This window comes from Eptesicus fuscus, chromosome 19 (assembly GCF_027574615.1).
Source record: "Eptesicus fuscus isolate TK198812 chromosome 19, DD_ASM_mEF_20220401, whole genome shotgun sequence".
Taxonomy (NCBI): domain Eukaryota; kingdom Metazoa; phylum Chordata; class Mammalia; order Chiroptera; family Vespertilionidae; genus Eptesicus; species Eptesicus fuscus.
Genome location: NC_072491.1, coordinates 52691370 through 52718990, shown reverse-complemented (window position 1 = coordinate 52718990; position 27621 = coordinate 52691370). Strand labels below are relative to the sequence as shown.

The window sequence follows — 27621 nt, the reverse complement described above, 5'->3', positions numbered from 1 at the left end:
CCCAGTGGGGGGCAGGCAGGAGGCAGTCGATCAATGATGCTCTCTCGTCACTGAAGTTTCTCTCTCTCTCTCCCTATCCTTCCTCTCTGAAACCAATAAGAAATAATGTGTTTTTAAAAAGTTAGCGATGCCAAGTTGCGCTTTCTTCGGCCTGGCAGGGAAAGGACGTACGGAGACTATGTCCCCACAGCTTGCTGAGGAGCAGGCGCTGTGCTTCCTGCCCTGTTTGGGATTCACGCAGCACAAGTTTCAAACAGAAAACGGGGCAGCTGTTTGCCGCGGGCATCACGAGCCTCCACTAGAGAAATCGACCCGGAGTCACAGACACAGTGAGGACACAGTGAAGGCCGTGTGGCCACCCCGACGAGTCCCGAGGGAGCCCTGCGAGTACCCCCGCCCCCCCCCCCCCCCCCCCGTCCCCTTGGAGGTCAGCACTCACCTCCTCGTAGGTGGAGCTGGGAGGGGCTGCAAACAGCATGCTGGCAATTCTTCTCTGATACCAGGGCATTTCAGCAAACGTGTAGCACCTGGGGCGGTAGAAACGTTCACGCATCGAACTGCACTTATTTTCTCTTCAAGACAATCAAGCATCTTAACAGACACACAAGGACTCCCGTGCTGTCTGTCTAAGCAGCGTGGACTGGACACAACCTTAGAGGCTCACATCCACACCGATTATGCAGGGACTGACTGACACTGCTCCATCGACTGGGGTGGACTTGTGATCACATGTAAACAGTGGCGACTACTGGTAACAGCGCCGCGAAGCTGTGGAGCCGCCTCGGGTGGGAGGGCGTGTGCAGGAAAGAAGGGCACATGCTCAGGGCTGGGCACCACCTGCGGCGTCAGGCAGCCACTGGGGCCCTGGACGTGCGCCCGTGGATGAGACGGGGCCACTGCACCTGTTGCTAAATGATCTGAATAATAACACCTAACAAGATCACAATCAAATTCATATTGTCTAACTACATGCACAGCTGCTGGTTGATTTAATGGATTAAGCACTCCTGATTGCCAAGTAGCATTTTAAAATAGCTTACATCTTGATTTTTTATACACTACAAAATAAGATCATACTACGTACCACTGAAATATTTATTCAAAGAAATTTTCTTACCAAATACCCATTAGGTGAATCGAGGTAGCATCTTTAGGGTTCAACTCAATTGCTTTCTAACAAGAAAAGAGAAAATCAATCACTTGTTCTCTAAACAGCAATAAGAATTTTACTTGTTTACTGAGGAAGCATAGGTAAAATATGTCAGGAAAGTGTCCCTCGTTTCTATTTACACGTGACAGCCCTGTGTGAATTAATGTAAAGTATAAATGACAATGACTTTAAGAAATTACTCCTTTTGCCGAAACCGGTTTGGCTCAGTGGATAGAGCCTTTGACCGGACTGAAAGGTCCCAGGTTCGATTCCGGTCAAGGGCATGTACCTTGGTTGCGGGCACATCCCCAGTGGGGGGTGTGCAAGAGGCAGCTGATCGATGTTTCTCTCTCATCGATGTTTCTAACTCTCTATCCCTCTCTCTTCCTCTCTGTAATAAAACCAATAAAATATATTTTTTTAAAAAAGAAATTAGTCCTTTTATACATTGTTTTGTTGGAAACTGCTAAGGAAAGTTCAGAGGTGACGTAGTACCACTAAAATAAAAGACCCTTTTTAAAAGGGGGACTCCCTAGCGTACGCTCCTCTGCACACCCACACCGCGCTTTCAGTTAGGAGTGTGCGCGACACACATCTTCACAGCTCTGCTCTGTGGCCGGTGTGGGCTCTGAAGCCAGACTACCGGGTGCCAACCACAGCTCATGCCTCCTGACCGCTTGGCCTTGGGAGGTTTCTACATTTGGCCTGGGTTTGCGCTTTCAGGAACTGAGACAATAACACACCTCCCACTGGGGCTGTGGTGACAGTGACATGAGCAGTCACGGAGGCGCTGGCACAGCCACTGTTCCCTTTCCTCAGGTCCAGGCATCGTTTCTCACAGCGCGGTCATGGCAGCAGCAGGGGTCCCAGAGCGAGGCTGACAGTGTGAGCGGGCAGGACTCCGGCTCACTGATACGGGTAAGCAGCAGCGCTGATTGAAAATGTGCTTTCCCATAAATATAGTGGCACGTTACAGCGAAACCCAACTGGAAGCACAAACAACTTCTACCCCAAGCTCTTTCCCTGTCCGAGTCCCACTGGAAAACGACACTATCCCTGCACGTGTTTTCCCCGCCCGTGCCTCCTCTGGATCTCTGAGATGGTCTAGAGTACCACGCATGAGATGAACATGCTGGCAACAGGGCCGTGTCGGGGGAGGGCAGTGGGGTCGCGCACGTGCACCGTGGAACAGACGCGTGGAGAGCCCGTGGCAGCTGAGGAAGCACTTACGGTGATGCGTGCACTAACTTCAGGGAGATGTGAGCACACCCAGAGGTCACAGCGTACACGGTGCTGTCCCTATGCAGGGGCTGCGATGCTGGACGGACTGTTAGGAGAGACCACACCTCCCACAGACTCCGGCCTTGGCCACATGACTTGTGTGCTCGACGGGGTATTACCAGTGTGAGGCAGGTTTGCACACGGACTTTCTCCCTGGGCCGCCCACCTTGGAAGCCAGCAGTCATGCAGTAAAGTAACAAAAACCCATGGAGACAGAGGGCGCCTGCGCACCCGTCCCTGCACGGGCAGGTGAGCACAGCCCGCGGGAGCTCCGCTGCACCCCCAGCACAGAGCACCCCCAGACCTGAGGCCACCGCCTCTCCGAGGCCCGCAAGTCTCAGCAGCTGCCAGGACAGTGAACCCACCACCCAGAAAGCCCAGCCTGCCCAGTTCACTGGTACCTCAAAATGCTCCTTGATAACGTAGGCGTTGGCGATTTTAGCCTTGATGCCTTCGTAATCTCCGACGTCACTAATGCAGATGGCACACCACTAGAAACAGAAAACAGGTGTAAGGGTAACAACGCTTAATGCTGGTCCATGCAACAGAGTAAAACGGAGTATTCACTCCTCATTCAACAAAAGTTACTGCGCATCAACACCGTACTAGGTACACTGGAACAGAGACGTGGACGGGCCTCGGGGGCTCAAGGAGAAACTAACTGGCCCTGTGTGTCCTGGTCGAAGGCACAGGGCAGAGAGCAGCGAATCTCCAGGATGGTCGACAACACAACACTGAAGTGATTCACGGCGATGGTCTGAGCTACGAATTTCGAAAAATCCAAGATCAACCATCATCTTACTTCCTGGTCCTTTGTTCTGGGCGCTGCCTCCTCCCACGTCTGCACGGTCCCTGTGGTAACAGCGCTCCTGCCAACCATGCGTCCCCACGTCAGGCTTGGACAACAGAACCAGACGCAACAACCGGAGCATCTCCCCAGGAGAGAAATCCTCGACGTCCACACTCCACTCCCAGTGCCGCGGGGTCTCCGCACACCCAGTGCCGCGGGGTCACGGACTCGACCCGCAGTGAACCACTCCCAGTGCCGAGGGGTCTCCGCACACCCAGTGCCGCGGGGTCACGGACTCGACCCGCAGTGAACCATGTCGAGGACTGGCAGCCTCGGAGCCATCGAGCCCGCGCTTCCTGCAGCCTCAACGCCCCTGCCTCAGGTCTGTGAAATACAACAGGTTCCTAGACTAAACACCCCGTTCCAGTTTGAGCTTATTTCCATGGGATTTTAATAATTTTAACTGGAAAGATTTTAATGCTCAAACTTCTGTTTAGAATTATTCTCCACCAAAATATTTTGTACCTTTCAATGCTTATTAAGAATAAAAAAGTATTGTTTAAAACACACACACACACACACTAAACAGACCCGAATCTCCAGGTGACTGAGGATCATGCGGGATCTCACCTGCTGCTCTGACTTGCTCCCAGGTTTCAGGGCTCAGAATACAACCCGCTTCTCTCAGGCACCCACTGTCACCTACACGCACAGCAAACCTCCTCCCCGGTGAGGCTGTGTCTTGTGACTCACAGTGAATTATCAATTAGCAAGAGCTGATGGCAGGAGGTATGATCTTGGCAATTTTATTTCTATACTTGTACTCCTTTTTCTTAAAATTTTTTTATTGGTTTCAGAAAGGAAGGGAGAGAGAGATAGAAACATCAATGATGAGGAGAGAGTCATTGATCGGCTGCCCCTGTGCACCCCTTCTGGGGATCGAGCCCGCAACCTGGGCATGTGCCCTGACTGGGAATCGAACCATGGCCTCCTGGTTTATAGGTCGATGCTTAACCACTGAGCTACACCAGCTGGGCTGTATTCTTTTTTAAATTTCCAAAATGTCTATTGTCTATATTGAGTTTACATTATTTAAAAAAAACACCTTTTAAATGGATATTCTAGCCAAGAAGGAGTAATACTTACCTTCTTGCCTGAAATAGTAAAAGAACAAAAACAGACAAAATATAAGAAATAATGACTCTCAAGATACCACACAGTAGGCAACAGAGACACCTGAGAGACAAGGTGAGCCTCCTGGCTTCCCACAGTCAGGAACAAGGCAAGAACTGCCCCTGCACGCTGTGCCGGGAGCTCTGGCCAGGGAAACCGGGCAAGACAGAAAAACGAAAGAGCGCACACCTCTCTCTCTATAGATGACAGGATCCTATACAAAAACCCTAAAGAATCTCCAATAAATAAGATTAGCAAAGCTACAGGATATAAAATCAATATGCAAACACCAACTGCTTTCCTATACACTAGCAAGGAACAATATGAAAGTGAAATTCAGAAAAGAGTTCCAATTACAGTAGCATCAAAAAGATATGGAAGCCTGACCAGTATGGCTCCATGGTTGAGTGTTGACCTATGAACCAGGAGGTCAAGGTTCCATTCCTGGTCAGGGCACATGCCCAGGTTGTGGGCTCAGTCCCCGGTGGGGAGTATGCAGGAGACGGTCAATCAATGATTCTCTCTCCTCATTGATATTTCTATCTCTCTCTCCCCTCTCCCTTCCTCTCTAGGAAATCAATAAAAAATCTGTATATTAAAAAAAAGAGATATGAAAGCAACCTAAGTGTCCAACAATAGACAGAAATAGATAAAGAAGAGGTTGTATGGAGTATGACTCAGCCATAAAAAGAATGAAATCTTATTTGTAACATGGATGGACTGGTTCTGGGCCACAAAAGAAGTCTCGACAAATTTAAAGTATTTATATCTGTTTTGCCCTGAATATAAACCAGTGAGTGTGTGTGTGTGTGTGTGTGTGTGTGCGTGTGCGTGTGCTGGGGGGCGGGGATGGGGAGACAGGAGGGGCCAGCCCCAAAAGGAGGCACTGGGAAATGGGTCACAATGGCCTGCAGCTCCACTGGGACAGCCCGATGTGATCAAGTGACGTCCTTATCCAAACGCCTCAACGCCCCGTGGCCCCAGCGTCACTGGAGCCTCTGCTGGGCCAGGCAGGAGATCAGAGCTGGGGGGTCCCGTGGGAAAGCGGCCAGACAGAAACGCAGCGTGAGGAAATGAGAGAACGTGTCAGGTGCTTGCACCTGGGAGCTGAGCTCCAGGGAACCCATGGAACTGCTCCCACGGAGCCCACAGTGCACACCCCGGAGCGCCGCACCACGCGCTCTGGCGGAGGAGGTGCTCAAATGGAAGAAAAAGCTCGCTAGTCCCTCTCCTACTGCACAGTGGAGACGGCTCCTTCCTGTGTAAATCAGGGACAGGGTGAGCAGACAGCGGGCCTCAGGACGAGGCAGCCGCTGTGACCTCAGGCGCCTCACCTTGTGAGCCGCAAAGCTCGCTCCGTTCTTCTCCAGCGCCCGCTTCGCGTACTCCAGCGCCTCGTACACCAGGGCCTTCTTCTCCTCCGCTGCGGTTCCGCTAAGCTGAGCGAGGTCCCGGGAGGCCCGCGCCAGACGCCACAGCAACTCTGCATCTTCACTAATTTGAAGTAAATATAAAACCACCCTTTTATTGATTTCAGAGAGAAACATCGATTACCTCCTCTATGCACCCCAATTGGGGACCGAACCCACAACCTAGGCATGTGTCCTGACTTAAGAATAGAACCCGTGACCTTTTGGAGTTTGGGCCGATGCTCCAACAAACCGCGCCACCCGGCCTGGATAAAACCACCATTTCAGCTCGCATTTTGAAAACGGTCAAAGGTCACATCGCTAAGGAATACACTGGCCTTTCAGTTCAGTGAGGGTACAGCCAGCAGCACAGTATCAAATGCCATTATTCATAACATTCCATTTGTTATTCTCTCACACGACTTTATTTGCTACAATTTCCTACAAAATACCCAGTATCACACATAGATATTTACTTCCCTGTCATATCTAATCACACACCTTCCTCTGAACCTGCCACGAAACGCAGCCTGTAACGGGGGCCGGACTGCGAGCCGGCGCTCACACGGCACAGGCACGGCGGCCTGACACACCGCGTCTGGTTACGGCACCACCTGCTGAGCCCCCCACCGTCCCTCACACAACAGGCACCGGAACGTGCCTGTCAATGAATGACCGAGGACGACGGAGCCTCCAGATGAGCCGTGTCTGAACGAGCCGTCCACGCCACGAGGCGTGGCGTTTCTCAGTCAGGGCACTCAAACCCCTTGAAGAACGGCCACTTAAATGGAAGGATGTAAATTAAGAAATGGCTACTAAACAAAATAACCGCAATTAAGAGGCTGAAAAAGTTTTAAAACCTTAAATTCTTTTTTATTACCTGTCTACCTTACAGTTGCTTATGTGGTAGACAATATAATAATTATAATACAAGAATAAACTGTGTTACCTGTAGGAACAACTCTAAACCTACTTTTGCCCCACCTGTGCTTTTTGTTGTTTTGGTTAATCCTCGCCCAGCGATATTTTTTCTATGATTTAGACAGAGTAGAAGGGAGGGAGACAGACAGACAGAGAGAGAAAACATCACTGTGAGAGAGACACATCGACGGGCTGCCTCCCACACATGCCCCAGCCAGGGCCGAGGATTGAGCCTACAACCGAGGTCCATGCCGTTGAGGAGAGTCGAACCTATGACCCTTCAGTATGCGAGCCAACTCTCTTAACACTGAGCCAAACCGGCTAGCGTTATTTCTTCTTTAAAAAAAAAAAAGTATATATATATATATATATATATACATACATACATATATATTTATTTATAGAGAGAGAGGGAGAGAGAGAAACACTGATGTGAGAGCAGAACATAGAGCAGCTGCCTCCTACCAGGGATCCAGCCCAAACCCAGGCATGTGCCCTGACTGGGAATCAAACCCACAACTTTTTGGTGCAAAGGACGACGGCCAACCAACTGAGCCACACCGGCCAGGGCCCTCCCTGTATTTGTTAACAAAAACGGTACTAATAAAATTTTAAACTGCAGGAAGCAATAGCATATTTATAATTCAACTAGGAGCCCATTGCACGAAGTTTCGTGCAATAGACCTTCCTTCTCCTGGCTGCCGGCACCAGTTTTCCGCCAGCACCAGTTTTCCTCTGGCCGCCCGCCGATCAGAGCGCCTCCCGCCAGCGCGATCAGCCACCCCGAGAGGAACTCCGATCGATCGGGAGGCGCTCCCATTGGCAGGTGGCCAGAGGAAAACTGCTGCTGGCGGAAAACTGGTGCTGGCAGCCACGCAATCGGCCACCCCGAGTTCCGCCACCAGCGCCTTCCGCCATGAGTCCCTGCCCCCCGCTCATCCTGTCAGCCCAATTGGCCACCCCAAGTCCCACCCCCAGCCTTCCGCCAGCCCAATCGTGGGCGTAGCGGAGTGATGGTTATTTGCAGACTTCCCTTTTATTAGGTAGGATGGCTATGGAGTAACACCTAACTGCTCACTTTTCCAGTAATTAGTGAAGTGAGTGTGCAATGCCAAACCAGCCACCTAAGTTACTGAGGGGACAGTGGAAGGAGACAGGTCCTGTAGATACTCAGGAAGTAAAGTGATCGGTCTTGGGAATCCCAGAAAGGCAGTAGAAAATGACGCTATATCTTTAGTTAAGGATATGAGGTTGATCAATGACCTAGAAATACCTTGACTTACTTTATGGTCTAAATCTACTCCACCTCTATCTGCCCCCCAAAAAGTATACACTGATCCTCTGGACTAAACATGTACTCTACTTTTTATTTTATATTTTTAAAAGTTGATTTGAGAGAGAAACATTGATGTGATCTACATTGATTCCAAATGTAGAATTCTGGAATCATTTAATGTAAGAAATAGCTATAAATGAAACTCTAAGAAATGTTATTCTGAGTAAAAAGCTTTAAAGAACTATGAAAACTTCTGGCACCAAGACTCCCGCTGAGTGCTGAGTTTAACACGAGAATGCTGAGGCAGCCGCCACGCCAGGCCCACGGCTCTGCTCACCTCTCCTTGTACTTGGTCAGCAGCTGATAGAGCTTCTCGGTCTCTCCGCTCTCATAGAGGTAGTCTGCTTGCTGGAGGAGTTCTTCAACTCGGAAGCCTAGAAAACACACAGCAAGCAGGTCTTCCCAAGCCAGATGGCAACAATGCTAAGCAGCACTTTCATGTACGAGCACAGAAAATTAGAAAGACTCTGATGTATCTAAATGTATAAGCATGAAGCTATTGTAGTGACTTCCTCAAATCATGCAAAAAATATTAGAACACTTATTCTGCTCCTAAATATGATGCATTTTTAAAAAGGAGAAAGGAACCTCCTGTGAGAAGTTCAGGTGCCTCCTCACCCTCCAGTCTTCACTATTCTGCTGCTCAGTACCACCCCTGTGGACCGTGGCAGAACACCCAGTTCCATTAACCACCTGCGGGACGACCCACACTGTTCCGCTCAGTTCTCACCACCTGGCTCACACAGACACGGCACAGGGAAAGAAGAGGCAAATGTACCGTCAACAAAAACTTAGATGAAATTATCAACACAAGAACCTGAAACACACTTCACTGATACAGTGCTCCAACCAACTCATCGACTGGTCTAGACACCCCCGCCAACACCTACCCTTACCCACAGTGCAACGCTCTGAACGTGACTAGTGGCTGAACTCAGGATCCCCCAGTGTTACTAGGAACAGACCCCGAATCTTGTCTTCTGTCAGGGTGCTTACTACTCAGTCCTATGAACAACCCCACATTCCAATGTGTCCAGTTCACTTTATTATTCATTTTGGAATGCTTTGATTAATCACAGTGCATCGCAGGTTAGAGTTTTTGAAATACTAAAACCTAGATCATCAAAAAACGAGAAAAACTCATGAATTTATGACACAACCGTGAAGTATTTTTTAAGTTAACATCATGATGTAATCATACTACTGTAAGAAAAATAACAGCAAAAAAAAAAACACTAAAATTATAGTGTTTTTTAAAAATATATATTTTATTGATTTTTTTACAGAGAGGAAGGGATACGAATAGAGAGGCAAAAACACTGATGAGAGAGAAACTTCAATCAGCTGCCTCCTGCACACCCCTACTGGGAATGTGCCTGCAACCAAGGTAAATGCCCTTGACTGGAATCGAACCTGGGACCCTTGAGTCCACAGGCCGACACTATATCCACTGAGCCAAACCGGTTAGGGCAGTAGTCGGCAAACCTCGGCTCGCGAGCCACATGCGGCTCTTTGGCCCCTTTGAGTGTTCTAACGCCACTTCTTCAAAATAGACTCGCCCAGGCCGAAAACCGACTTCTGCGCATGGGCTACAAAGTTTCAATCGCACTGTACGTGTGCGCCCGCACGTGGTATTTTGTGGAAGAGCCACACTCAAGGAGCCAAAGAGCCACATGTGGCTCGCGAGCCGCGGTTTGCCGACCACTGGGTTAGGGCAGTGGTCGGCAAACTCATTAGTCAACAGAGCCAAATATCAACAGTACAACGATTGAAATTTCTTTTGAGAGCCAAATTTTTTAAACAAACTTCTTTTAACGCCACTTCTTCAAAATACTCGCCCAGGCCGTGATATTTTGTGGAAAAACCACACTCAAGGGGCCAAAGAGCCGCATGTGGCTCGCGAGCCACAGTTTGCCGACCACTGGGTTAGGGCAATAGTGTGTTTTTTTTTTATTTCTTCTTTAATCCTTAAATCTATGCTAGAGTTTAATAATATTCAGCTGGTTAATTTTAACAGCTGGTTAATTTTCTTAAGTTTGCTTCCGTTGTATTCTATATTTTTATCAAAGGCTGATTCTTCCAATTTGGGTTCGAACAACCCGAAATTCTTTAAAAAGGAGTAAGCGGCAGTCTCGGCACCCTTCGTCGGTACTGGTGGCAGAGCAGGCCCCCATCAGGCCCACATCCGGATCCCTGGAACCTGTGAAAGGGTGGAGCCCACAGGTAAAGGGGAGTTAAGTTGACAGATGGATTAAGGCTGCTCCTCAGCTAACTTCTGGGTGGGCCCAAGATCGTCACAGGTCATTAGGCGCCGGCAAGGGAGGCAGAAGAGTCGGGAGGTCTGACCATGGAGACGGGCCTGGGACAGGGCGGGGCTGGAGCCAGGACGGCTCTCAGACAGGAGAGCGGAGGAAGCCTCGAGCGGAGGAGCCAGGAACACCCTCCCTCGAGCCTCCAGAGAACCAGCCCTGCCCATCCCTGCCTGAGCCCAGCGGGGCCCACTTCGGACTTCTGACCTACCAACTGGAAGGCAGTACATCTGGGTTGTTTTGAGTCACTGAGTGTGTGGAAACGTGATGCAGTGGTGACAGACACTACACAATATCAAGCATACTGGTCTGGCCGGTCTGAGTGTGCACATGGCATGTGTGAGCAGCAGTTACACTCAATCCTACTCACACTCCGGGATGCCCTCCCGCGCCCCGAGGACCCTGGCAGAGACCACTGCCCCTAACATGACCCAGACTCCACGGTCACCACCCAGGCGATTAGAAGAAACATGTAGAAATCTAGTGAATAATGTAAAATATTTAGCTTTTTTGTATTTATTCTTCTTCTATAACTTCTTAAGTCACTCACCTCCTGTTCCTTTACTCTACAGCACATGCGCTGCATGTCCCGGCTTAAATATGCTTTCCCGGACTCTAACAGATGGCTCGGAAGGCGCCAGGGAAGAGGCACTTCCTCTGACCCTGCACACCCCGGCACTGGGTGGGGCGTGCATCACGCACAGCCTGCAAATCGGCTGAGTTACTCGTTTCGTGCTCTGCACTCCCCCCGAAAACAGTTAAAAAATAAGCTACACTATGTTACTGACATAAAGAGACCACCCTCTATAAAAGGGACTCAACTTTTAAAGTAAGTTACTTTTCAACTTCAGTGATCAATACATATTCCAAGATGAACTGGGGCATTCATTTACCTACAACTGTACAGTGAAATTTTACATTCAGCTGGCACGTGAAGAATTGTAGGAGAGCGCATGGGCATCCACCGGGAGTAAGTGTGTCCTGAATGTGAATATGCGCAGGGTCAGAATTCCTGAATATTTGAACTTCTTTAAGTCGATGATGTGGCTGCATGTGTGTGGTGGTCAGCTCTGGTTCTCTCGCCGAGTGCACCCTGGACTGTGTCAGAGGTCCCTGGACAGGGATGGAGCCCCCTCTAAGCTGGGAACAGCTCTATTTCTGAAGTTTCTCCGCAGAGAGCTTAGGAAGCTCTGCAGGGTCATCGGTAGAGAAGCAGATAAGTGAAGAGAGGCTGGACGTGCTCAGCAGGCCACTCAAGCACGCCCACGTGGCCAGCACACACAGGAGCGCTGCGCATGTGCTACACACCGGGAGGGGCCTTCGCGTGGTCCACTTGACGGCAATAAAAAACGTTCTCCTGGAATGCTTCGATTACTGCTGGCCACAACCCTCTCCACTGGACTGCCAGAAGCATACACACCCTTAGATTAACTTCCAAAAATGTCGCATTGCAAAAAAAAGTCTCCCTGCAGAATGCAATTCAATGCCAGTATATGGAGAAAAATTTAACTGGTTTCAATGAACACAAAGCAGATCTAAAGAGAATTAAACAAAAGCTCTCATGAGTGGAATTATTTGAAGACCAATTTAAAAAAATATGAAAAATAAGAACCACAGCACAGCAAAGTGCAAGGAGAGGACCAAGGAGAGCCTGTGAGGACCAACGAAGCCACGTCTTCACACGAACGAACATGCGTGGTTTTCCAAGTTACAAAAACATGGCTCATTTTATCAACAACGGATGTCTTCTCAGGGGCTACATCCTCGTCTCATTAACAAATTACATGAACATGCCCATCAACTGATTATAAAGGGAGGTTTTGTTTAAGAGAACAAAGCTTAAGAAAACGAAGGGAGGCTAAATATACTAGTACATCCACGTTCTGTTCTCCGCAATAACTGTCAAGTGCTCTAAATACACTTGAAAATAGAGAAACGTTCTAAAACACAGGCAGGTTTCATCACCATCTGCAATAAAAACAGTGAATTCAGTTTTCAGAATAAGTGACACCTCAGAACATTAAAGTGCTGCTTTTTCAACGTGTGACCTGGCGCTAGGACTGGCACTCCATCTAGAGTTACTGCGCGAATGTGCACTCCGACTTTCCACGGCAGAGGAGTGGGACTCCGGCCCAGCACATCCGTGCGCACAGGGGGAAGCCAGCCGAAGTGAAAGAATCAGCACGCACTGGGTACAAAGGGTCAGGAGTCCTGTAACATCACACAATCCATCACACACACTGTGGGTCAGAGAACAGCGACACGCACAGCAGGCAAGCACTGCACGTCGCAAGTCCCAGCGCACCTTGGCGCAGTCACTGGGGAGCTGTAGAAAGTAGGTCCGTCCCGGTGCGGAGCGGACACGCTGGAGAGCTCAGGCGTGCTACCCCACTTCCCTTTCCAACTCGTACGAATTCAAATTCAGTCAAATGCTTGGTGTATAACCTGTACAACTGTGTCCTCAGTAAGTTCAGAACAGTAAGTTTACATAACGTTCAATCTGAGCTCCTTCAGGATTTCCCCAAGTTTCTGCACTTTTCCGGAGGAGCCTCCTGGCCAGGGGTCAGCGTCACTTCCTGAGGTGGGGCCCAAGTACCATTCCCGCCCAGGACACTTACTCCCGGTGGAGGCCATGCACTCTCCTACAATTCTTCAGATGCTTCCCGGCACTGAGCCGGAGGGCCCGCAGCCCAGTCAGGTGCCTTTCGTTTCCACCCCAGCCGCAGGGAGCACTTCGGGTGCACTTGCCCCACTACTCAGGATCTCTCTCCCTTCCTGTAACCGAGCTCAGACCCTTCAGAGGGACGCCAGCAACGTTGGCGCCACTGCACACTGTGCTCTGCGTCTCGTCCACAACAGCCGTCAAGTGGATGCCAAACCGCTGTCAGTAAGAAATGGACATGGGAAGTGTCCAGATGACTCCACTTCAATGACACAATGTTTGGGAACACACCCCCGGCTACATGCATGAAAATACCCCCGGAATGGAAACCTCGCTCGGTGTGCGGCAGGGATGACATGCAGTTAAAGATGGACACGTGCCTGACCACATCAGGCATGTGTCTCCTCCTCTGGAGCATGTGTCCGCTGCAGTGACCTCCAGGCTGGAGTCTGCAGGGACAAGGTCACCTCTGCGGGGAACAGGAAAGGCTGTCTGGCTAAACACCCGCTGGGCACCCTGCCTTCTGCGTAATCCAGCGGTCACCAACCTTTCGGACCTCACGGACCACCAGTTGGCCACCGCTGCTCCAAAGGTTTCCTTAAACCAGCGGTCACCAACCTTTCGGACCTCCCGGACCACCAGTGGTCCGGACCACTGGTTGGCGACTGCTGGCGTAATCAATATCACAAAGCCAAGTGCACCACTCGAGCGTCTCATAAGGTGCTGAGGACCCAGGCCAGGCCGCACGACCTGGTCCTGCAATGGAGAGCTCACTGCGGTGAATGGTCTCTACAGGGAATGCCTCATCTGCTCACATCTGCCAGGTGCCATTAGGTTGGGTGTTGCCTACAGGGACAGGGAGCCAAAGGGTGGGCACCCTACAGGAGTCCGGGGAAGTGGGGGCAGCCCTAGCAAGTTTGGCTCAGTGGATAGAGCATCAGCCTGTGGACTGAAGGGTCCCGGGTTTGATTCCAGTCAAGGGCATATGCCTGAGTTGCAGGCTCGATCCCCTGTAGGGGGCATGTAGGAGGCAGCTAATCAATGGTCCTCTCTCATCACTGATGTTTCTATCTCTCTCTCCCTCCCTCTCCCTTCCACTTTCTCTAGAAATCAATGGAAATATCCTCAAATGAGGATTAACAAAAAAATAAATAAAAGCTGACTTATTCTGCCAGTATTTGCCAAAATATGTCATTGAGCTAGAGACAAAACCAAGTCCTCTATTTTGTCCTTCGTGAAAAAGGTACTTTACAAAAAAGATAAAAAACACACAGCAGAGAAACCAAGATGGCGGCATAGGTAAACATCTGAACTTGCTGCCTCACACAACCACTTCAAAACTACAACTAAAAGACAAAACGGACATCATCCAGAACCACAGGAAGGCTAGCTGAGTGGAAATTCTACAACCAGAAGGGAAGAGAAAAGCACACTGAGACTCAGAGGAGCTGCAGAAGTGAAGTGCAGAGGTACGGAGGTGCGCACACGCGCGGAGAGGGCTGGCAACTATGTATGCGGCTGGCTTTTTGAAGCAGGAGGGAGAGACAAGTTTCCGACTGCTCTGAACTCCAGTTCTGGGCGAGATTCTGGGGACGCAGATTCATACGGGGAGAAAGTGGACTGTCTGGCAGCAGGCAGAACTCGAGGGTGGCTTTCTCTCAGAGGTGCCTGCAGCGATTACAAAGGGACACTGAGACCCAGGGGTCTCTTAGGGCAGGGCTGACAGGAAGCCATTGCTGTTTGCTCCACCGTGAGATTCCACCCCATCCAAGCTGTGCACAGAGGCTTTTGCATATGAATGGCCTGGTCCTCTGAAATCTAAACTTACCTATCAAACTGCAGCTGAGTCAGAGAGACCCAGAACATCCAAAAGAAGGCCCAAGGCCCCACAGCAGCTTGCATTGCTTCACACCTGGGCCTCACCTGGGCACCTCCAAAACCCAAAAAAAGAAGAGGAATCTGCAGATCTCTCCGTAGCTCCTGCTGGGTGGCCTCAGGCAGAGGCTAAATTAGCACCTCCTTGGAGATCCAAGAGTCAGTGTACCCAGGGGTCAGAGTAGGACCATCCAGATTACAACTCCTCAGATCCATAAGGAACACACTCAGGGGGCAGACTCAGTGAGCAACAAAGCCCCACTGAAGCAAGTCTTGCCTCATAAGGGTGTCTCCAGCACAAATGTTCTCCCATCATAGACACAGCTGATCCTCACAGCCAATTGGCCTGGAGATCAATTCCTCCCAGTGATAACCAACAACAATCAAGGCTTAACTACAACAAGACTGTGCACACAGCCCACAAAGGGGTGCACCAAGAGTGTCCACCTCAGGTAACTGGGGAAGCTGAGCCACTGGGCCCTATAGGACACCTAGCACATAAAGCCACTCCATCAACACAGGGAAGCAGCCAAAATGCGGAGACAAAGAAACATGTCACTAATGAAAGAAATGGAGGAAAGCAAACTACTGAATATAGAGTTCAAAACCACGGTTATAAGGTTTTTCAAGAATTTTCTAGAAAAGGCCGATAAATTTAGTGAGACCCTTGAGGATATGAAAAAGGACCAACTAAGAAATTAAGCATACACTGACTGAAATAAAAAATAATATACAGAGATCCAACAGCAGACTAGAGCAGTGGTCGGCAAACTGTGGCTCACAAGCCACATACAGCTCTCTGGCCCCTTGAGTGTGGCTCTTCCACAAAATACCATGACCTGGGCAAGTCTATTTTAAAGAAGTGGCGTTAAAAGAAGTTTTAAGTTTAAAAAATTTGGCTCTCAAAAGAAATTTCAATCGTTGTACTGTTGGTATTTGGCTCTGTTGACTAATGAGTTTGCTGACCACTGGACTAGATGATCACAAGAATCAAGTAAAAAATTTTGAAATACAAAGAAGCAAAACACACCCAACCGGAAAAGCAAAAAGAAAAAAGAATCCAAAAATATGAAGATAGTGTAAGGAGCCTCTGGGACAACTTCAAGCATACCAACATCCAAATTATGGGGGTGCCAGAAGGAGAGAGAGAGAGCAAGACACTGAAAACGTATTTGAAGAAATAATGACTGAAAACTTCCCCCACCTGGTCAAAGAAATAGATTTACAAGTCCAGGAAGCGCACAGAACCCCAAACAAAAGGAATCCAAGGAGGACCATACCAAGACACATCATAATTAAAATGCCAAGGGCAAAAGACAAAGAGAGAATCTTACAAGCAGCAAGAGAAAAATAGTTAGTTACCTACAGGGGAGTGCCCATACGATTATCAGCTGATTTCTCAACAGAAACTATGCAGGCCAGATGGGAGTGGCAAGAAATATTCAAAGTGATGAATAGCAAGAACCTACAACCAAGATTACTCTTCCCAGCAAAGCTCTCATTCAGAATTGAAGGTCAGATAAAAGAGCTTCACAGAAAAGAAAAAGCTAAAGGAATTCATCACCGCCAAACCAGTATTATATGAAATGCTGAAAGGTATTCTTTAAGAAGAAGAGGAAGAAGAAGAAAAAGGTAAAGATAAAAATTATGAACAACAAATACATATCTATCAACAAGTGAATCTAAAAATCAAGTGAATAAAAAACCTGATGAACAGAATAATCTGGTGAATATAATAGAATCAGGGGCATAGAAAGGGAGTGGACTGACAATCCTCAGGGGGAAAGGAGTGTGGGGGGTGCGGAAAGAGACTGGACAAAAATCTTACACCTATGGATGAGGACAGTGGGGGTAGGGGGGTAAGGGCATGGGGTGGGGCAGGAACCAGGTGGAGGGGAGCTATGTGGGGAAAAAAGAGGAACAACTGTAATAATCTGAAAAATAAATATTAAAAAAAAACAAAAAGAAAAAACAGCAGTTATCAATTACCTGCTTTTTAAAGAATAGTCACAGGTAAATAAAACCAGTAACTAGTAATTTTTAGCTAATATTCTGAAGTTTTGTATCTACCAGAACTTTAGTAAGAATGTCTATTCAAAATCAAATCTCTGCTTCTTTCCCCACCTCCTTCTTAATGATTAAAAAGTGGGGCTGTGAAAAGGGCTTAACCCATCAATTAAGAGAGTTTTTCTAATATGCTGAAATTTTGGCTCTGTCTACATACACAACTAAATTTAATTTTTAAAATATGGCAACTCTAAATATATGTTTACTTATCTACAGTATGTCAAATAAGAAATTTGATGTAACTTTTTTACTTTTCAACCAGTTATTTGATATTTAGTACCAAATTGCATTCTGTTTATAAATTAAGTACTTCCATCTCAAAGTACCTTGGCCTTTGGTAACGTACCAGGAAGAGGGTGCCACGTCAGCATAAGGGAAGGAAAGAATCACTGTGTTGTTATAAAGCAGGGATTGACGCCAAAACCGGTTTGGCTCAGTGGATAGAGCGTCGGTCTGCGGACTGAAGGGTCCCAGGTTCGATTCCAGTCAAGGGCATGTACATTGGCTGCGGGCACATACCCAGTGGGGGGTGTGCAGGAGGCAGCTGGTCCATGTTTCTCTCTCATCGATGTTCTGGCTCTCTATCCCTCTCCCTTCCTCTCTGTAAAAAATCAATAAAATACATAATAAAAAATAATAATAATAAATAAATAAATAAGTAAGTAAATTAAGCAGGGATTGACACCACCTTCTGTACCGACCCAGAGAGCAAGCGCTGCCAGCTTGTGGGTCAGATATGGCCTCTGTGGGATGGTCTCTCTTCCCTCCACAACCCCTCAGCCCTTAAAAATAGATCACTTTTACCCCAAGGATCCTACAGAATTGTAACATACTAGCAGCTCAGCTCACGATTAAATCATGCGCGTGTAGGGTCCACTAGGCCTAACCCACCATCAGGGCCAGTCCGCTGCCCCTCGAAGCCTTGCACGCTCCACAGATGCTGTCGGCGTCCCGAGACACTCCAGAAGTCCCGCCCACCGCCGTGCCCTCCATGGGACCCAGAAGTCGCACCCGCCCACCACAGGACCCATCAATGCACCTCCTAGTGAGTCCGGTAGTTGCCTTTTATGATATAGATTAATAGGGTATTTCTCATGGAAGGAGCTATAATTAGAAGAATATATGTCAGACCGACACGTAGAGGAAAGCAGAAAATAATCTAGCTTATAATAATATTAATTTTAATATCTACTAAAAAATAACTAAGTTATTAACTCAAAAACGACATACATAAATCACTAACTGTTCCTAATGATTAGCTGACTTACCTTTGGCTGCGGCATGAACCACAGCAGCTGGAGAAAGGAGCTGATAAGTTTCAAATCCCAAGTAAGACAAGGCTGAGAACATAAGGCTTCTTTTGAAAGCTCCTGGGTTTCCCATCACCTGTGAAAACATCAAACAGAAAATGTGAAGCAACTGCTACAGTAAGCAAGGATTATATCCCCCTTCTCCCACCCCAAAGCAATCAATCCAAGAGTACTGGAAGCTTAAAATTCACCTCATCCAATTCTTCAGTAAAACTATTGCACATTACTGCTTTATAGAGAGAGCATATCCTGTTAAGAAAATAAAAATTTATAACAACTGCGAAGGGCGGCAGCTTATCTAAAACTCAGTCAGGTTCTCTGATAAGTGCTGGAGTGAGGAAGCCAGGATATTCTAATGGTATGGCTTAATACACGAGACACCAAGATATAATTGTCAGTCCTTTTCCTAAAACTAGTTCTTCTTTTTTATTGATTTCAGAGAGAGGAAATGAGAAACATCAGTTTGTTGTTCCACTTACTTATACACTCATTGGTTGATTCTTGCATGTGCCCTGACCGGTTTATTCTTGCATAAATGCACAACCTTGGCGGATCAGAACAGTGCTCTAACCAACTGAGCTACTCAGCCAGGGCAATCATATCAGTCTTAAGACCACACAAGATGAAAAATATTATATACTAGAGGCCTGGTGCATAAAATTCGTGCACGGGGTGTGTGTCCCTCGGCCCAGCCTGCACCCTCTCCAATCTGGGACCCCTCGAGGGATGTCCGACTGCCCTCTCACAATCCAGGACTGATGGCTCCCAACTGCCTGCCTGCCTGCCTGATTGCCCCTAACCGCTTCTGCCTGCCAGCCTGATCACCCCCTAACCACTCCCCTGTCAGCCTGATTGATACCTATCTGCTCCCCGGCCAGCCTGTTTGCCCCTAACTGCCCTCCCCTGCAGGCCTTGTCACCCCCAACTGCCCTCCCCTGCAGGTCTGGGTCCCCCTCAACTTCCCTTCCCTACAGGCCCAGTTGCCCCCAACTTCCCTCCTCTGCCAGCCTGGTCACCCCTAACTGCCCTCCCCTGTAGGCTTGATCGCCCCCAACTGCCCTCCCTTGCTGGCCTGGTCGCTCCCAACTGCCCTCCCCTGCTGCCCATCTTGTGGTGGCCATCTTGTGTCCATATGCGGTCAGTCATCTTTGACCACATGGGGGTAGCCATCTTGTGTGTTGGAGCGATGGTCAATTTGCATATTATTCTTTTATTAGATAGGATAGAGGCCTGGTGCACGGGTGGGGGCCCACTGCTTTGCCCTGAAGGGTGTCCCAGATCAGGGTGGGGGTTCCCTTAGGGAATGGGATGGCCTGGGCGAGGGGCCTGTGGTGGTTTGCAGGCTGGTCACGCCCCACCGGCGACCCAAGCGGAGGCCCTGGTATCTGGGACTTATTTATCTTCTATAATTGAAACTTTGTATCCTGGAGCGGAGCCAAGCCTCCTTCTTGCTCTGCGGCCGCAGCCATCTTGGTTGTGTTAATACTCACTCCTGATTGGCTGGTGGGCGTGGCTTGTGGGTATAGTGGAGGTATGGTCAATTTGCATATTACTCTTTCATTAGATAGGATGATAATTATGCACATAAAGGTGTAAATGGCTTTCAGTAAAGATTCTTCAAAAGTGACCCACAGCCCTGGCCAGTGTGACACAGCTGGGTGAGCACCTTCCTGTGCACGAAGGCTCCGGTTCAATTCCTGGTCAGGGTACAATCCCTGCTTGAGGAGTGCCCAGCTGATTGCTTTCTCTCTCTCTCCCTCTCCCTCTCTCTCTCTCTCTCTCTCACCCTTCCCCCCTCCCTTCCTCTCTCTCTCAAATCAATAAAAACATATTTAAAAAAATAAAACAGTGGCATGACATTAAAAAAAAGTGACCCACAAACCCACAATTTTCAGTAAACAATGAACAAAGTGAAGAGTATATCCAAGATATAGAAATGACTTTTCATCTCTGGCCAGAATCCCAGGACCCCAAGAAAGGAGGCATGTGTGGGCCTCCCGTCCCCAGGGAAGTGACATCACCATATCCCTTCCTGCTGGCTCCGTCCAGCCGATGGAACAAGCCCTGCCCCTCTGTAAGCTGGGCGCTCCCTCTCCTCAGGGCAAAGAGCAAGCAGCTCTCTCCTGACTTCACCTCTCCCTTGTCTCCTTTCCAACTAACTTCTCTTTTCAAAACTCCAAAAAGCCGTCTGCACTCTTACCCCGCCCCCTCCTCCCCCCACTCTCTCGAGCTCACACACCCCACACCTGTGCCCACACTCCACTGCAGGTACCTGGCTCGTAGGCAAGGGCACGCCACTGCCTGTGCCATTCTCAAGTCTCCTCTTACTTGCCCAGCAACAGCACTGGACAGCGGCTCCCTCCCTCCCGGTTTTTTCTTAAATCATGAATGGATGCTAGATTTTTAAAACGAGATATGTGACATACAATAAACAGCACAAACGCAACGTATATCATTAAGACACTGTACAAGTCTCTAACACCGTCACCATCTCAGTCACGGCCATGAACTGCCTCTCTGGAACCATCCAGCCTGGTTCCATGGCTTTGGAAATACTCCTCTTGAATTCCCTCATTGCAACAATGGCGCCTTCTCTTCTGTTGGGTCCTCATCTCCAATACCCGCCTGCCCGGTGTGTCCTGAGCGCAGCCCCAGGCCTCCTTTTCCCTGTCTGTCTCACTGCGGTAATCACACTTCATTCCATGACTTTAACCACCACCAACATGCCAAAACCCTGCCTATTACCCAAGCCAAGATGTCTCCTATAAACCTCGGAATCCTAAATGCAGCTGCCTACTCCACACCTCTCTCCACAGGAAGGATGACAGGAACCTCAAGCCCGTCAGCCACGGCAGCTACGGTCCCTGAAACCACTCCTCCATCTTCCCTTTCATGGTAAATGACAACCGATTCTCCTGGTTGTGCAGCTTAACCAAACACCCAGCCTGCAGTGGTCCCGCCTCGCTCTCTCCCTGATGCACCTGATCTACATAACTTCTCATGAGGGCCTACAGTGGGAATGAGGAACCAGCACACTGCAGCTGCCGAGAGTTTATTTACTTGCTTGAGCATGAGTATTTGGGATATCACACAACTGGATTCAAAACACATCAACAGCACTCTAGCTGGTTTGGCGCAGTGGTTACAGTATCAGCCCACAGACTGCAGGGTCAAGGGCACATACCTCAGTTGCAGGCTCAACCTAGGCACATGCGGGAGGCAACCAACGGATGTGTCTCTCTCACTTCGATGTTTCTGTCGCTATCCCTCCCTTCCACTCTCTCTAAAAAGCAATGGAAAAAATACCTCAGGTGAGGATTAACAAAACAAACACATCAGCAGCAAAGCAGGAAAACTAAATTTGATGTAATCAAATTTTTAACACTGAATTTTCTGAGTTTATTTGTATTTAACAAAGAGAAGCAAGATGGGAAGGGGCAGAGGGTGTGTGTGTGTGTGTGTGTGTGTGTGTGTGTGTGTGTGTGGTGATGGTGGTACCTAGAAAAAGACTAAGATTTTATCAGTGTCTCCGAGCTCCCCAGCTCTGGCAGGTAGATCACACAGCAGAAAAGGCTGCACAGACCTGAGGAAACTATACCTTAGGGTGCTGGGCTTCCTGCTGACATCATGCTCAATAGACCACACTCTGGCTTTCTCACAGGGAGAAATGCATGGTTGGGCAGCTGATATTTACGCGTCTTATTGTAATGAATGCAGTTAGACTCTTACCCGTGTGGTTAATGCAAAGCACCTTTCTGCTCATCTCTGGGAAAGTAGATACAATCTTGTTTCTGGAACTAAAATCAATTAAGAGAATCAGGACTCAGTGACATTCCAAGAGCTAAAAACGTATGAGTCTAAGACAGCAGAGTGTACCTTTCCCCTCGTGCCCCCAGCACAATGCCTTGCACAAATGAATTCTCAAAAGACATTTTCTGGATAATAGAAGCAAGAAGCCTCTTAGACAAGTGTTTCCTTCAACATTACTTATACTAACTTCTAGCTATAAAGACTTCAAAAATGCAAACTCATCACTAGATTAGAAAGAAGGACGGTGGCACCACCATCTCCTAACGGCCCGCCAGCGCCTCCTCCGGTCAGTGTGGTTGGTCCCAGGCCTTCTTCAGGCCTATTACCATGGCATTCCTTACTGCCGTCTCCCGGACCTTACCTGCAGCCAGGCCTCTGGAGGTAAACTCCAGACCTGTCCAACCACTGTCCATTCCACGTCCCCGTGGCCACTTCACCACATCACCTTAGAGAGCCCCAACATAACTCCTCCTCCCTGAGCCAGATCGCCTTCTGCGGTCTGATCCCAGGAAACAGGCGGCACCACCACCCGTGCTCAAGCCAGAAACCTGACTCTTCCTCGGCCCTTCCCTCTCCCCACACAAACCTGTCTTTGAGCTCCCAAGTTTACCTCCGGAACCGCCTCCGAGCGCGTCCGCTGGTTTCCAGGTCCACCGCCACCACCACAGCTCAAAGGACCACACTGCTCACCTGTCCCCCCCAACTGCTCACCTGTCCCCCCCCACTGCTCACCTGTCCCCCCCCACTGCTCACCTGTCCCCCCACACTGCTCACCTGTCCCCCCACACTGCTCACCTGTCCCCCCCCACTGCTCACCTGTCCCCCCCCACTGCTCACCTGTCCCCCCCCACTGCTCACCTGTCCCCCCACACTGCTCACCTGTCCCCCCACACTGCTCACCTGTCCCCCACACTGCTCACCTGTGCCCCCCCACTGCTCACCTGTGCCCCCCCACTGCTCACCTGTCCCCCCCCACTGCTCACCTGTCCCCCCACACTGCTCACCTGTCCCCCACACTGCTCACCTGTCCCCCACACTGCTCACCTGTCCCCCCACTGCTCACCTGTCCCCCCACACTGCTCACCTGTCCCCCCCACTGCTCACCTGTCCCCCCACACTGCTCACCTGTCCCCCCACACTGCTCACCTGTCCCCCCCCACTGCTCACCTGTCCCCCCCAACTGCTCACCTGTCCCCCCACACTGCTCACCTGTCCCCCCCCACTGCTCACCTGTCCCCCCCCACTGCTCACCTGTCCCAACTGCTCACCTGTCCCCCCACACTGCTCACCTGTCCCCCCACACTGCTCACCTGTCCCCCCACACTGCTCACCTGTCCCCAACTGCTCACCTGTCCCCCCCCAACTGCTCACCTGTCCCCCCACACTGCTCACCTGTCCCCCCACACTGCTCACCTGTCCCCCCACACTGCTCACCTGTCCCCAACTGCTCACCTGTCCCCCCACACTGCTCACCTGTCCCCCCACACTGCTCACCTGTCCCCAACTGCTCACCTGTCCCCCCACACTGCTCACCTGTCCCCCCACACTGCTCACCTGTCCCCCCACACTGCTCACCTGTCCTACCACACTGCTCACCTGTCCCCCACACTGCTCACCTGTCCCCCCACACTGCTCACCTGTCCCCCCCAACTGCTCACCTGTCCCCCCCAACTGCTCACCTGTCCCCCCACACTGCTCACCTGTCCCCCCCAACTGCTCACCTGTCCCCCCACACTGCTCACCTGTCCCCCCCAACTGCTCACCTGTCCCCCCACACTGCTCACCTGTCCCCCCCAACTGCTCACCTGTCCCCCCACACTGCTCACCTGTCCCCCCACTGCTCACCTGTCCCCCCGCACACTGCTCACCTGTCCCCCCACACTGCTCACCTGTCCCCCCACACTGCTCACCTGTCCCCCCCCAACTGCTCACCTGTCCCCCCCAACTGCTCACCTGTCCCCCCACACTGCTCACCTGTCCCACAGCAACGATCTCCTACCTGGTCTCCAGCACCCACTAGCCCATCTCATCAAAAAAATGTTCAAAACTCTTCCACGGTTTCCGATAGCCTTCAGAATAGAATCAGGTGTACAAGGTTTTCAGAACCTGGCTGTGGTTGGCAGCCTCCACAGTGGCCCCAACAGGTTCCCATTCAAGAGGGCAATGGAGGAGGATCCTGAAGATACCTCCACAGACACACCAAATCTACACTACAGACAATGATTTCCTCTGAAAGAAACCAAAATCTAGGCAAGTGACTCCTCTACATCAAGAAAGTGAGGAAAAAACCCATATTGAAAGAGATGGGGGAGGCTGAGATACATTCTTCCCGTAATCCTACCCTTGACACGCAACCTTCTCCCCGAGGAGCAAAGGGTTTGAACCCCACACCGGGCACTGCAACTTTTAGACCCACAGCTGAGAGACAAGCCCCCAAAACATCTCGCTTAGAAAGCCAACGAGGCTCGCAGCCACGAGACCCACAAGGCCATAGCAAACTGAGAATCCGTTCTTAGATTTTCCCAGCCTGGCCGGGTAGCTCAGCTGGTTAGAGCGTCATCCCGATACACCAGGATTGTGGGTTTGATCCCTGGTCGAGGCACTATACAGGAATCAACCAATGCATGCATAAATAAGTGGAACAACAAACCAATGTTTCTTTCTCTCTTTCAAGGAAAAAAAATAAAGACTTTGGAAGATTCATCCACCCCGGAGCTCAGTGCAGAGGCAGCAACTGAAAAGGGCCTGAAAGAGGTTTATTTGCTGAGCTTAAAGCTTCGGCCTAACGGGCAGGCATCTAACGTAACCCACGACGAAGGGCCAACACTGCCCCTCTCCGGGCACTGCGGAGGTGGGCACTGCGGAGGTGGGCACTGTCACTGGCTCTCCTCCCGCTGCTGGGCCCCGTGTCACTACTGTCACGGCTGGTGCCAGTTTCTGCAGCTGCTGCCCAGGGGACACCCCTTGATCGGGTTCTGGTGGCGAACAAAACCTATGGTCATGGTTCCCAAGGACCAAAGGAACAGTCCTCACCAATCAACCCCCCACACCTCCCCCCCAGGAGGGCTCAGCACAGGGAAGCACAAGATGAGCCTTCAAATGAGACTCCGCAGCTGAACAGCTTGATTTAACCTCACAGGCCTTCAGCTCCAAGCCCAGCTACGCCTCGCCTGGACTCCCCGCCAGGAGACCACTTGTTGCTTTAGTTTAAGCCATTAAGTTCTGTGATTTCTGTACAAACTGCACGTGCTGACTTTTCAGCCTTGATTCATTTCAGTTCACTGTCCCACTCCACACTTCAGTCCCTTTCAGGTCCTTAAAAAGACCCTTTTCTCCTACCTCAAGGCCTTATCTCATGCTCTCTCTCCCGAAACACTGCTGTCCTCACCTTCCCTTCACCTGGTTAACCCCTGATCCTCTGTAGCTCCCATCTCCCATTGCTCACACCTTCCCCTTCCTCCCTTCTCGATCAGGTTAGGTTAACTCTGCTGCCCTTTCCCAATGCCCAACACCCATTACATTTACTCAACGGCCACCATTCCTGCTAACCTGTAGGATAAACGAGAAGAGGTTTGTCTCATGTTCCCTATACCCTCAGCTTCGAACTGAGCCGTGCTTAAACACTCAGTACAAATTTGTTGAAAATTAAATGTGTCCAAAATGGGTGTTTTGTACTATAGATAGAAAGAAAAGCCCTCGCTGGTTTGGCTCAGTGGATAGAGCATCGGCCTGAGGACTGAAGGGTCCTGGGTTCGATTCCCGTCAAGGGCACATGCCCAAGTTGTGGGTTCAGTCCCCAGTAGGGGGCGTGCAAGCAACAGCTAATCAACGATTCTCTCATCATTGATGTTTCTCTCTTCCCTTCCTCTCTGAAATCAATAAAAAATATATTTAAAAAGAAATAGAAATTACTTAAAGAGAAGACAAATGAAATGTCTTCTCAGCCCCTCAGAAGTAGCCTCCACTCTCTGCAAACTCCTGACAAATAAATAGCTCCACTCAACTTACTGGCATTATGCTTAGAGAAAAACACTATTAAAAGAAAAACTGAAATTATAAAGGCTTGAAAACACATGAATACCTGGAAAACTGGACATCATACAAAGTTCCAACTCCCTAAAACTCCAACAGATCAGAGGGAGGAAGAATTTTCATCACTGCCTTTGGCTTAGAGTGGAGTTTTACTACCAGCAGCTTTCCAGCACAGTGGCCACAAGCAGCTCATGGGCTCTGGAGGTCTCCCTGCCTCCAACCCAACATCTTTCCAGCTGTGAGACGGGGACACATTACTCAACCGCACTTCGGTTTCCTCTTTAAAAAAAAGTTTTTATTTAGTTTTTTAGAGAGAGGGGGAGAGGGATGGACAGATAGAAACGTCAATGAGAAACATCATCATGGACTGCCTTCTGCACGCCCCCTTCTGGGGATCGAGCGCAACCTGGCAGGTGCCCTGACAGTGACCTCCTGGTCCATCGGTCGAGGCTCAACCACTGAGCAACTCTGGCTGGACTCAGTTTCCTCTTTTAAAAAATGGTTAAGTAACAGTTCTTACTTGCTCCATAGGGTGGGAACCCTGAAGACAATGCCTGCTTAGAGCAAGCCTTCAATCACCGTCAGATACCACTGTCCTCTAGAAGTTTAACTTCCACGCTCTGCCTCCAACACCTGGGGCTGGGCGGCTCCACTCAGAGCAACTCCCCCCGTCTGCCCAGACCACCCCCCGGCCCGGCGGGCTGCCAGCGTTTGGAAGACAGATGGAGCCTTTCGGTGCCCACACCACCCGCTCCTGTAAAGAGCTCAGCAGCTGGGTAAACCTGGAGGGCACGGTGCTGGGACATCCAATGGGGGCTCTCACAGCTTAAAATAACACTTCTAGTTCAAATGCCATGTGCCACGTTCACCAGGCTCCCCTCACCAATCCGCCTCCAGAAATAAGCCGAGGAGCGCCAGGGCCGGCCGCTCCCACATCCGCCCCACAGGGTCCTCAACTTGAAGCCGGTAAAACGCGCCCCGCAGCCACTGGGACGCGGGCGGGGCCCCCTTTCCGGGGCGGAAAGCGGGCTGGCCCAGCGGGACCCCGCAGGCGGGGCGGCGCCTACCTCAGAGCCGCGGCCTCGCCCAGGCCCGCCCCCGCCGCGCCCGCCGGCTGCGCCCGCCGGGGGCCGAGGGCCCGGGGCCCGTCTCGCGGGGAGAAAGCGCCCGAGGCGCGCGGCCAGCGCCATAACCTCCTCGGGACCTGACCCTTCGCCGCCCGCGCCGGCGCAGAGCGACCCGGGAGGGAAGTAAAGCGCATTCGCCCGCCGGCTCTTCTTCCGGCGCACAAGTTCCGGCCACGGATTCCGGTTCCCGGGCTCGTGGGCGGGGCATGCCCGAGGGGGTGGGACGTAGCGCCTTCCGCGCCTGCGCAATGGCACTGGGGCCGTGAGAACCCCTCTGGCCTCTGACTCCCTTGTGCCCTTGGTCAGTGGGTCTGTCAAGGGTTGGACACGGAGCTGGGTCATCGGAACAGAATTGGAAGGGCGGAAGAC

The 27621-nt window shown here is 50.3% G+C and overlaps 1 protein-coding gene across 3 annotated transcripts in view; it reads right to left on the bottom strand.

The window, feature by feature from the left end:
- Nucleotides 1-27420, bottom strand: part of RMDN1 (regulator of microtubule dynamics 1) — a 34717-nt gene extending 7297 nt beyond the window's left edge. The window contains exons 1-8 of one of the 3 annotated variants that reach the window (XM_054708708.1): nt 27193-27257; nt 22013-22080; nt 18242-18359; nt 8338-8434; nt 5729-5888; nt 2833-2922; nt 1118-1173; nt 440-527 (exon numbers count right to left, since the gene is read on the bottom strand). In XM_054708708.1, the coding sequence (XP_054564683.1) occupies nt 440-527; nt 1118-1173; nt 2833-2922; nt 5729-5888; nt 8338-8434; nt 18242-18356 (606 nt within the window). In that variant the 5' untranslated portion in view covers nt 18357-18359; nt 22013-22080; nt 27193-27257. Of the gene's footprint in view, nt 1-439; nt 528-1117; nt 1174-2832; nt 2923-5728; nt 5889-8337; nt 8435-18241; nt 18360-22012; nt 22081-27192 lie in introns of all 3 variants that reach the window. The other 2 variants (XM_054708707.1, XM_054708706.1) reach the window with 2 other exon arrangements.
- Nucleotides 27421-27621: the final 201 nt, after the last annotated feature.